Source organism: Oncorhynchus keta, chromosome 34 (genome assembly GCF_023373465.1).
Source record: "Oncorhynchus keta strain PuntledgeMale-10-30-2019 chromosome 34, Oket_V2, whole genome shotgun sequence".
Lineage (NCBI taxonomy): Eukaryota > Metazoa > Chordata > Actinopteri > Salmoniformes > Salmonidae > Oncorhynchus > Oncorhynchus keta.
Window position 1 is genome coordinate 60,895,973 of NC_068454.1, and position 11,699 is coordinate 60,907,671.

At 43.0% G+C, this 11,699-nt stretch overlaps 1 protein-coding gene across 8 annotated transcripts; it reads right to left on the minus strand.

The window, feature by feature from the left end:
• Nucleotides 1–9,696, minus strand: LOC118367434 (nuclear receptor subfamily 1 group D member 2). 8 transcript variants are annotated; one of them, XM_052494236.1, is made up of 9 exons: nucleotides 9,129–9,633; nucleotides 7,691–7,735; nucleotides 4,519–7,172; nucleotides 4,200–4,288; nucleotides 3,912–4,056; nucleotides 3,003–3,727; nucleotides 2,569–2,745; nucleotides 2,052–2,253; nucleotides 1–1,355 (listed from the first exon to the last, which is right to left on the minus strand). In XM_052494236.1, exons 3-9 carry the CDS (start codon nucleotides 4,613–4,615, stop codon nucleotides 1,159–1,161), a joined length of 1,632 nt encoding a protein of 543 aa, XP_052350196.1. In that variant the 5' UTR covers nucleotides 4,616–7,172; nucleotides 7,691–7,735; nucleotides 9,129–9,633; the 3' UTR covers nucleotides 1–1,158. The 8 variants fall into 8 exon arrangements, with proteins under 8 accessions (XP_052350196.1, XP_052350192.1, XP_052350194.1 ...); XM_052494232.1 differs by having other exon boundaries at nucleotides 4,519–7,410; XM_052494234.1 differs by having other exon boundaries at nucleotides 4,519–7,410; nucleotides 7,691–7,738.
• Nucleotides 9,697–11,699: the final 2,003 nt, after the last annotated feature.

Consider the following 11,699-nt stretch of genomic DNA (forward strand, 5'->3'; position numbering starts at 1 on the left):
TAACTTCACTTGTATTTATTTCTACTATTTATATATATTTATATGATAGACATATAGCATAACTATTCATTACAAATGGCAATCTTGTCAGTAAATGGAGACAAATACAGACTGTTCAACAACAACACAATAGATGGGGAAACTATCAGTTTTAAAGTCAGTGCTGAAATGTCAGGAGGCAAAGTCAAAACCACCCAGTAACTCCTCACTGTGAGGAAGGAGGGGAATCAGTTAAGGAACACTTCAGGTTCATCGTGTTCACATCAAGCACACATGATGTGGGTCTGTGCTCACGTGTGTGATTTTGGAGGTTGACAGTCCACAACACAATGTGCAAAGTTGTGTTGCTGAAAAAGTGTACTATCAACAACTCTCCAGAAGGAGGCGTGGCAGTAGCAGCTAACAAAGACATGCAAAAATGAAATATTCAGACAAATGAAATACCCTACACAAAGGACAGTAAACATAACAATACAGTTGAACAATTCAAAAATAAATATATGAGTCCTTCCTCGGAGGGTTGGGAGGAAAATTTCAAGTTGTTCACTTAAGGATAGCCATGCAATTAGGGCAATTATCAGATTCATCAAGCATTCTTTTTGATAGATAGATGTTTACATTGAGTCTTGAGGGCTTTTATCAAACATATTGGGTCAAACAATGACCAATTGATATTGCGCTTCGAATGAAACATCCAATAGGTGGCATAATCATCACATTCACACTGCTCGTGAGCAATTCACTTTGGAATTAAATGGATTTAACAAACAAACCAAGTAGTTCTGCACTTCATCATTTCAAAAAGCCGATATAGCATTTCTTCATCTTTTTCTTTAAAAATAGAAAGGTGCCTCTAACTTGGTAAAACCACAAGCCCCGCACACACACACACACACGAGCAATAGCTCAGTTCTCAAGCCTTCAATGACGAGAGTACAGTATTTTCTCTTCTTTGACCTTTGTCCCTATCAACATAGTTCAAAAGAAGACCTTCTCAATACATTCTGGAGAAAAACACTGAGTTGGTTGACTGCAAACGGTAGGTCCCTAAGTTCTCCCCTGGGTCCTCGTATAGGAGTGGCAGACGAGGCCAGTCCTGGTTTCAAAGTGTGGAAGGAGGGTATTAGGAGTCAGATGAGCCCTATTGTGAGTGTCCCATTACAAGTGCACTTTGAAGGCCAGCAGTTCTTCAGAGTGTATGTTGTTGAGGGAGCGCAGCTCGGGCAGCTTCAGCAGCAGCTTGGTGAAGGTGGTAGTCTCGTTGGAGTGGTTCTTCATGATCAGACTCTGCAGCGCTCGGATCAGCGTGTCCTGCAGCGCCTCCACTGACTTCAAGTCCTGGATCCCCGAACGATCTGATCACAGAACAGAGCATAAGAACAGTCTGTATCAAACAAGGCTTTAGGTTTCATCGTACACAAAAGTATTTTGTGTTATCACCAGTGGCTGAATGGTATGTACAGGACTGCGTTTTAAATGGCACTTTTGACCAAAGTAGTGCACTATATAGGGAATAGGGTGTCATTTTAAACAGGTAAATAATACAGTCAGCCAGCCAGCCGGAGGACAGCCAGCCAACCAGTTAGAGGACAGCCAGACAACCAGTCAGCCAGAGGACAGCCAGCCAGCTAACCAGAGGACAGCCAGCCAACCAGAGAACAGCCAGCCAGCTAACCAGAGGACAGACAGCCAACCAGAGTACAGCCAGCCAGAGTACAGCCAGAGTACAGCCAGAATACAGTGATATGAGGACAGTGTGTTTACAATTACAGTGTGTATAAAAGGACACTGTGTTTTACAAGGACACTGTTTACAGGGACACTGTTTACAAGGACATTGTTTACAGGGACACTGTGTTTTACAAGGACACTGTGTTTTACAAGGACACTGTTTACAGGGACAGTGTGTTTTACAAGGACACTGTGTTTTACAAGGACACTGTGTTTTACAAGGACACTGTTTACAGGGACAGTGTGTTTTACAAGGACACTGTGTTTTACAAGGACACTGTGTTTTACAAGGACACTGTTTACAGGGACAGTGTTATTTACCGGCAGAAACGAGGACGACGGCAATGAAGAGGCTCATCTCATCCTTGTCCAGCTGCAGAGCGGCCAGCTTCTCGCTGAAGTCACACATGGAGGTGAGCAGCTCCCCGGCCCGCAGCAGCTCCAAGCTGTAACACTTCCCCGTCAGGAAGGTCACAGTGCGCTCGGACACATCGAACAGAGAAGCGAAGCGCACCATAAGCACCTGGAGAGAGAGAGGTGGGAGAGAGGGTGTGTTAGAACGGGGGTTTATGGTGACTAGCACTATGGTGACTAGCACTATGGTGACTAGCACTAGACAACATACTGGCAGAATTTAACAGTGATAATGCCCACCTAACTCGGTTAGAGAGAGTTCAATGTTGAGTTAAAATACACTGATACTCTTCCATAACTTATCTACAGACTGTAATGTATTTAGCCAATTCAGAGTTAAGAAGAGTGCAATGTTCAGTTGGAACACGACAGCCAGAGTTGGGAAATATCTATTTTTGGTGTCAGAGAGTCCAGTGATTCTTACCTCAAACGTTCCGTTTTTGAGCAGGCTGACTTGGTCGTACTCGGGGAGGTCTCGGAAGCCCGGGATCCTCTTGGCAAACCCCACAACCTCGCGCACGGCCGGGATGAAACTCAGGGAGAACTCCTCCCAGATCTCCTGGCTGCGCTGGCTGGTGTCCACATAGAGACTAGGAATGACCTGGGGTGACAAGAGTCGAGAACAGGGCCCTCAGTTGTGGAAAGCAGGACACAGGAGCAAAAACGCAGAAGAAACTAAATGGGGGGATTTAGAGGATAGGCCTTTTTAGGTATTTTCCATGTGTGCTTTAGGCATGGTTATGGGGTAATTTCAGGTGTGCAGCATACAATGCATTTCTACTGTAACATTTTGTAAAGAGACCTCCAATCTCCTCAATGTTTCAACGAAGGCTAATTAAATGATAAAAGGACACACACCAAGTTTGTCTTGTGGTCCTGTAGGCTGTATGATGGTCCACTGTAGTCATTGGAGACGGTCTGTACGTTGTGCATTGTGTTGTCGCTCCTGTGATGGAGGCTGCAGGAGTCTTCTGGCATGCCACCACTGGGGGCGCCGTCTAGCTGCGCAGGCTGTTGCTGGTAAACAACTCTCTCTTCCCGGTAGGGAACGTTGGAGACTTGTTGATGACTGTTGCAACTAGGCTGGTAGCCCCTGGCATCGTCGTTGCAGCGGTTCCAGCTCTCCTGCAGTTCCTCCATGCGCCTGTCTCTCCTGTCTTTTACAGTTTCCCCGGCGACCTGCGAAGGTGACTCCTCCGCTTCCTCTTTGATGGACTGTTGCTGCTCACGGCGGTACGTGAATGTGCCCTGGTGACACACCCTGGAAGGAGGAACCTCGTCATCACCGCTATCCGACGAACAGGAAGAGGCGGAGCTAGAGCTGGTCTCCAGGGAGTCTTGAACGGAACGGGGTGAGGAAGGGTTGGAGCCTGATGAAGACGAGCTAGATGAGGAAGAAGAGGCAGAGGAAGAGGAGCTGCCGTCATTGGGGAGCCCTTCCATGGGGCAGGGTGGACTCTGGGTGCCGTGGAGTATACTGCGGAGCTGGCTGTTGTTGTTCATCATCATGTTGTTCATGGCGTTCTGCATCTCCAGCAGCATGCGCTGCTTCTCTCTCTTTGGGATGCGGCCAAACCTAACAGCTGGAGAAGGAAATCAAATAACACACATTAGTACATAAATCACTCATAAGGGCTGAAATATCCCTACAGTCAGTCAATCCATCAAACTTGTAAAAGGAAACCCCTCACCCCCATGAACCATTGTATTTCCGTTTGGGAAAAATTCTGTTATTATTTACATGTACATTTAAAAGTGGAGACTCACAGTCTCTAGACATGCCCACAGCCAGACACTTCTTGAAGCGGCACTGCTGACAGCGGTTCCTGTTGATCCTTATGACGGTGCAGTTCTCCATCTTCAGGCACTTCTTATACCGGATGCTATGCTGGATGCTCCTCCTGAAGAAACCCTGAGAACAATCACAGAAAACATTGTTCGTGCGCAGTTATTACCAAGTTAAAACGCGGATGACACAGAGCCATTGAATAACATGAATGAAACCTTGGACTGGCCGTGTGGCATTCCATGAGAAGCAGTCAGGACTAGTCTTACCTTACAGCCCTCGCAGGCGTGGACGCCATAGTGGAACCCTGAGGCCACGTCACCGCACACCTTACACAACAACACCATGCCGTTGATCTCTGTAAGGAGAAGCGCACAGCAATGTTACTACTAATTCACACCTCTCTAACAAATGTACTGGTCCACCTGTACATGATAATGACTCATGTAGACTTGAGAAAACGAAATGCACCTATTACCTGGATTAGTGTGGCAACTCATACAATGCATTTCCTATCCTTTGCCATTCTGAACATATCTAGTGTCCTTTGCCATACTGAATGTATTTCCAGGACTGAAATACACTCACTGGTGATGCTGCTCTTAGCGGAGGTAGATCGCCCAGTCTTCTCTGTGCCGTGGCTACGTGGGTGCTTGGCTGTTGTAGTGCGGGCGATGTCCACCATGATTCCTACTGCCCGGCTTGGCAGTGAGGGATGAGGTGGAGAGGAGCACAGGTAGCTGCTGCTGCAACTGTCACTCAAACAAGACTCCGGGCTGGAGGCGGAGCCAGAGGAGATGTAAGTTATTACACCACCTGAGGGGAGAAGGAAAAAAAACACAAAAGGTTATTGGAAAATAAATCAAATATATGTCATATCAAAAACATAATATTGAAGTCGAAATATTTTGTAACAACTAAGAGAGACACAAATTATTATTCTAAGTTTTTACCCCATTGTATGTCAGAGTAAGGTTATAATAGTGATGGAAATCGACCAACTATTTCAAAAGGTAAATAATAAACCATATATAAATCATAAAACATCTGCCTGATTACCTTTGCCACTTCCAATATAGAGCATGACTGTTGTCCTGCTCTATATTGACCTGTTTTTTTTGTGTGTTTTAATTTGTTTTACCCGTTTTTCTCCCCAATTTCGTGGTATCCAATTGTTTAGTAGCTACTATCTTGTCTCATCGCTACATCTCCCGTACGGGCTCGGGAGAGACGAAGGTTGAAAGTCATGCGTCCTCCGATACACAACCCAATCAAGCTGCACTGCTTCTTAACACAGCGCGCATCCAACCCAGAAGCCAGCCGCACCAATGTGTCGGAGGAAACACTGTGCACCTGGCAACCTTGGTCAGCGGGCACTGCTCCCAGGCCCGCCACAGGAGTCGCTGGTGCGCGATGAGACAAGGACATCCCTACCGACCAAGCCCTCCCTAACCCGGACGACGCTAGGCCAATTGTGCGTCGCCCCACGGACCTCCCGAGTCTCTGGTGGCACAGCTGGCGCTGCAGTACAGCGCTCTTAACCACTGCACCACCCGGGAGGCTTGACCTGTTTTACTACCTCATGCCTGGCGATACAATAACACCACTGTTACATAACAAACTGGCTCTATGGGTGTTTATTCTAAACAGTACAGCAAAGCCTGCAGTCCCAGCCAGGGTCATGCATGTCACCATTATTGACGGTTTGTTTTAAACAAAAACACAAATAATCACAAAAATACTTTATTTAAAGACGTTTGGGAACAGGGTGACAAAGTGTGTTACATGACACACAGAAACATAATAAAAATCGCAAATATCTTCCATTTGACCTAAATTACTTAACCCTTAATTATTTTGTGGGGGAAAAGATATTTCACCCAATTTCTTTGGGAGCTTGGAGGTCCCTATTAATATATCCATCATAAAATGTGTCTAGTTTTCTATAATACATATGATCAGCGGAATAAGGAAAATAAGTAATATATGAATTGGAACGGGTTTTATTTCCAACCAATCACAATTAGAAGCTTTAAAGTCAAAACATCAAGAATCAAATAAACAAACTACAACTAACACCTCATGTATAAATGTTTCTCACATTTCATATAAACATATAAACCAATATCCAAATGACTGTGTGTGTGTGGTGTATATGTGTGTGTGTTTGGAGGGTATAGCCTATATGTGCGAGTGTGTGTGTGTGTTTGAGTGTTTCTGAATGTGTGTTTGTGTGGGTTAATGTTTGAATCAGTGTTTCTCTTTTTGACAAAGCACACTCTGATTTCCAATTCTGTGTGGAACCTCAGGAAGCAGTTGCTGGTGGATGTGAAACAGAGGTGGACATCACAATTCTGGCACTTGGATTTTGGTGTACCTTGCGTCTCCCCTTCGTTTCAGCCATAATCATCTAGTGGGCCGTGGCATCCAGGTGCACATCAGGGACTGGAATTGGAGCAGTGGGCCCTTTTCTCCTCATACTCACCAGCAATTGTGGAACTGGGACGACCTTTCTTGCGCTCCAGACTATTTCCACTTTTGCATAGGCCTTCAGAGATGTATAACTTGAAGGTATACAGCTTATTTGTTCCTTCTTTCTCATGCCAGTGCCCTTACAATCTCTTCAGTAGAGCAGCCAGGTGGTCACGATGATCATATCCAGGAAGTGAAACACCAGCCTGCCGTACCACCTCCTTGATCTGATTTTGTTCCGGTACAGTGCAAATCAGTGAGTCAAGCAGATCCATCCCACCCCACCCATATTCAGGACACTTATGTGATCATCTTTCGCTTGAGATCCCACCTGTCAACCTCAGGGATTTTTTGATGGCCTCCCTCCCATCTATTCAGTATCATGGTGTCAGCTACTTGGGACACTCGGCAGGGGATGTTCCAAGACATGCGGGTGCCGGGTAAACCAAACAACGACATGTACACCATAATACCCAGGAACTGCTCCAATTATTTTGTTGTGAGGTTAAGGGGCTTGTTTGCGTTACATTGTACCGCATATAGATTTGATTGCCCTACAATAACTTCCAGAATGTCTTCAGAGAAAACCTGCATGAAGTACTGGAGGGGGGACATGATATCATCAGATCTTGAAAGCAGGCCCTGCCATTCTGGGTAAGCATTGAAGTATGCATTGTGGGGTGTTGTCCACCGGGGTAGGTGTGGAATATCAACCTCTGATACATCTTCATCCTCAGACTCAGTCTCATTGTCAACAGACAGGCATTCTCCTTTAAAAAAGAAAACAGGAAGCACACATTTGAATGTGTCATATACCCTTCTTCATCCACTGACACGCATGCAAACACACACACACACATTACTTTGCTGACTGACCCCTAACTGATCCCTGACCTCTTAACTGTCTCGGGGATCCACTCTTCCTGACTCTCAAGCTCACTGTCAGAGGGAATGACTAACTTCTCGATGATGTTCCTTCCACCCATAAAATGTTGCTGTGTCCATTTCCTGGAAATATCAGTAGATAGTAAAGTAAAAACATTGACTATGGTCATAATTATGCACCTGAGCACATCTCCACACTTTAGCATGTTATTGCCTGAACAAAGGTGGTCCAACTGCACAACGTTGCCCTGAGGCAACAAACCAAAAAACGGTTTTAGTATATAAATACAAACTAAATAAGTATTTAAACAATCAAACATACTTCTTTACATACTCATGCACATATTTTTTTAAATATAAAGTTATTTCAATTTAAACATGTTAAAAGGTGACTTTATCTTACCAATTAGTGGCACTGCGTCCCATGGGGCTTTGCTTCCTGAAAAGACTGCTGACATTTATGATACATTAAATACATGATTTATCATGTGGACAAAATGTGTTTCAGATAAAATGGGATGTCATGTTTGCAGTGGCTGGTAAAAGTTAGTGAAACCAAAGACAAAAAGCATTAAATGCAATCGCTCACCTCAGTTACTGCTTTTTAATTATTTATTTTTAACCTTGAATCACTAAGCTTTGGGCTGTAGTTACTATGGTTTACCAATTTATTGTTGTTTGTTGAAACAAGTATCAAACCATGACACTGACAACCACATACAAATACATGTACGAACACAAGTTTGCATTGTAAAAGAAAATCGTCATTCCAGTGGGTGTACCAAGCCAGAAGGCGGTAACTGCCAGATAATGCCAGAGGTCAGGGTCAATATGAATACAAAATAAACTGGGAAAAAAGACAACAGTTAACATCTCCAATGATCTGACTACAATTCATTTGGCTCCACAATTAAAAAACACTGAAGTCATTTTTCTAAGTTTCCATTTATGAGCAGTTACTGCTCTTTTGCTTGACAGGGCACAAAAATATATCATATTTTAGTTTCTGGCAAAATCAAAGTTATTCTTGTAGTCATTGGTGTTAAATAACATTATTACATAAGAATGTAGACATTAAACCAAATGCTTAAATATGGGCTAAATAAGACAAACTAGGAAAATAATACACATGCTGCTTGGTGTACTGTCACAAAATCAACATATATATTATACTATACTATGTAGCCCTAAATGTAGTTAATGGTCTCGAAGACCTGGCCATGATTACCTAACCAGCTACGACTATTCTCTTCCAAAACCCACCCACATGTGGAGCTGTCATGTCTAAGAGATTAAATCTAGGTCACCAAAACAGCCTCCTTCAGGCTCACGTGGACCTGCATGCCGCCCGCGAGCTTGGACTCAGTGCAGATGTGTGCACTGATTGCGTCACAGCCTCTTCTCGACCAATGAGCAGTGAGAGTCGAGAAGCATCGGCACATGGCTAGGCAGCTTGGTCCATGTGAGGTGAAGCAAAGTAGAACATTGTAGTGTCAAAACAAACACAAACGTAGCACAGTGGCATTCCTAACCCATATACATGGCTTGACAATAAGCAGACCACAAAAGCTAAATAATCCATTAGAAGGTTTCTAATTGTGGTCCACATATAACGTATAAAAAGCACACAACTAAATAAAATGACAGATAAATCAGATTGCACAAGCTTTTTTCTAGAACCGATTCTTAGCACGACACATTGATTCTAGACAGCAACAGTAACACTATATTTGTAACAAAGTAACACATTTGCAAACAAGTAACTGATCAATGTAGCGAGAGGTGGACACTTTCAATTACATGTAACATTGTAATAGCACGGATAATAAAGCCGGTCTTACCAGTCTTGATTGATCCCATGTCTGCAGGCGCCTCGATTCCGTGAATATTTGGATCAAGCAACCTATGCTGACTAAATGTATTGTCAATAACTCGCCAGTTTGACTTTAAGGATTGCAAAGTTCTATTGTCCTTAGTAGCACAGTGGTTACACTGTAACAAACTCAAATTAAAAGCGTCGATCATCTAAAGCTCAACACTGTATATTAATTCAGTCTCAACTACATTTCTGTAGTAAATATTGGTAGCATGAATATAATTATCTGCACTCTCATGTCAGTATCCTGAACAAAACAAGTTCCCGATCTTCTTTCAGTCAAAATTCCCGAGACTTTTATGCCGCATCTAATACAACCTGAATAGTTTTTGTACATTTAAAAATATGTAACAAGATGAAAGACGCTGGACGAACTCCCTTGTTGAACGACTTTTCTGTACTCAATGTTCTAAATAGTGCGTTAACCATGTGACCCAGTTGTCAGCCACTCCCACTTGCCTGGGCGCTTGAGTCACTTTAACCCAGTGACACACTTTTACAGACCAGAGGCAGAGTTAAAGGCTCAGTGCACACAAAAACGTGAATTATCTGTGTTATACACACAAACACTATATATGCACACTATGAGCTTGGAATAATACTATGAAAATGATTGAAAAGACCACCTGACATTTCAGCCTGTTTTGGTGGGATGGAGTTTTGGCCTGCCTGGTGACAACACCAGGTGGCAAATTAGTTAATATACAAATAAGAGTTCCAAACCTCTCTGCCAATAACTAGTTTTCATCTCCCCACTCAGACCACTCCCAAACAGTCCTAGCAATATTACTGCTTGAGAAACTGCTATTTTCTGAGAAGTTAATTGTTGTTTTTTCCATTAAAATGGAAAAACAATCACACTAAGATACTTAATTGTTACCAAGAAATGATTTGATAGAGATAACCAAATAATGGCTGCATTGGACCTTTAACACAATTGATAAACATAATCGGGACTGCTCCAAGCCAATCTCTGGACTGCTCTCACGTTGACTGCCTCGCGTAACGTAAATCCATAGGCAGCGCATTGTGATGATCCATCCTCCATTGGATAACGTCAAGGTGGTACAGAAGGAATGCAACATATGTATAGTTCAGAAATAGAACTCAAAAACTACAAACTCCTAATGGTACATAGGGGTACTACTATTATTAATGTCAATAATAAAGAATATGCTAGAAAGCTTTGTGTCCCTACTGGAAAGTTACACAATCTGTGTGCATACAAATTTGAGCACTGATGTCATTAACATTCAAAAGCCTGTATCATTCCTATCATGTACCTACTGCTCTAGTAAAGTCACACAGTGCAGGTAAAAGTCTGTCAACATCAAATGCCAGATGTATTTTGACAGGCAAGAGTTAGTTTGATTAAAAGTAATCTGGCTAATACTACTGATGAGTGAGTGTACTTGGACTATAAATGACTGTCTAGGGTCCATGTGAGATGGAAATAGATATTTGTTGTTATTATTGGAATGACCTGCATAAGTGGTAAATATTTTGGTAAAAGTATTGTTTTTATGTATATTCATGCAGCTTAAAATCATTGTTCAACCGAGCAGCTAAAACATTGTCCAACAGAGTGCGCTTCTAAAATGCTTACGTCCATTTTCAACAAAAATAATAAATACAAAACCAAGAGATATTGCCATACTGGTTATTCATTTCATGGTTTAAACCTCAGGGCCCAAAGTTACTGTAGTTTCATTCAAATCATTTCACATCCATTTAGAACAGCTGTTCTTTAGGAAGGGTAAAACAGCCACTTATTGGACTGCTGCAAAGCCACATTGGCATGTTGTACATACAGTGCATTCGGAAAGTATTCAGACCCCTTCACTTTTTCCAAATTATGTTATGTTATTAAAGCCTTATTATCCTTATACATCTACACACAATACCCCATAATGACAAAGCAAAAGCAGGTTGTTTGAAATTTTTGCAAATTTATACAAAAGAAAATGCATCCTGTTTCCATTGATCATCCTTGAGATATTTCTACAACCTGGGAGTCCACCTGTGGTAAATTCAATTGATTGGACATGATTTGGAAAGGCACATACCGGTCTATATAAAAGGTCCAACAGATGATGGTGCATGTCAGAACAAAAACCAAGCCATGAGGTCAAAGGAATTGTCTGCAGAGCTCCGAGACTGGATTGTGTCAAGGCACAGATCTGGGGAAGGGTACCAAATAATGTCTGCAGCATTGAAGGTCCCCAAGAACACAGTGGCCTCCATCATTCTTAAATGGAAGAAGTTTGGAACCCCCAAGACTCTTCCTAGAACTGTCCGTCCAGTCAAACTGAGCAATCTGGGGAGAAGGGCCTTGGTCAGGGAGGTGACCAATAACCCGATGGTCACTGGCAGAGCTCCAGAGTTCCTCTGTGGAGATAGGAGAACCTTCCAGAAGAACAACCATCTCTGCAGCATTCCACCAATAAGGCCTTTGTGGTAGAGTGGCCAGACAGAAACCACTCCTCAGTAAAAGGCACATGGGAGCCCGCATGGAGTATGCCAAAAGGCCCCTAAA

Excerpts from the sequence above, each read along its gene's own strand:
- LOC118367434 (XM_035750910.2), bottom strand. The coding sequence starts at position 9,312 with ATGATCGACGCTTTTAATTTGAGTTTGTTACAGTGTAACCACTGTGCT. Across the intron at positions 4,747-9,128 it reads CATGGGATCAATCAAGACTG|GTGGTGTAATAACTTACATC; the intron begins GTAAGACCGGCT and ends TTCTCCCCTCAG. Across the intron at positions 2,746-3,002 it reads AGGACCACAAGACAAACTTG|GTCATTCCTAGTCTCTATGT; the intron begins GTGTGTGTCCTT and ends TTGTCACCCCAG.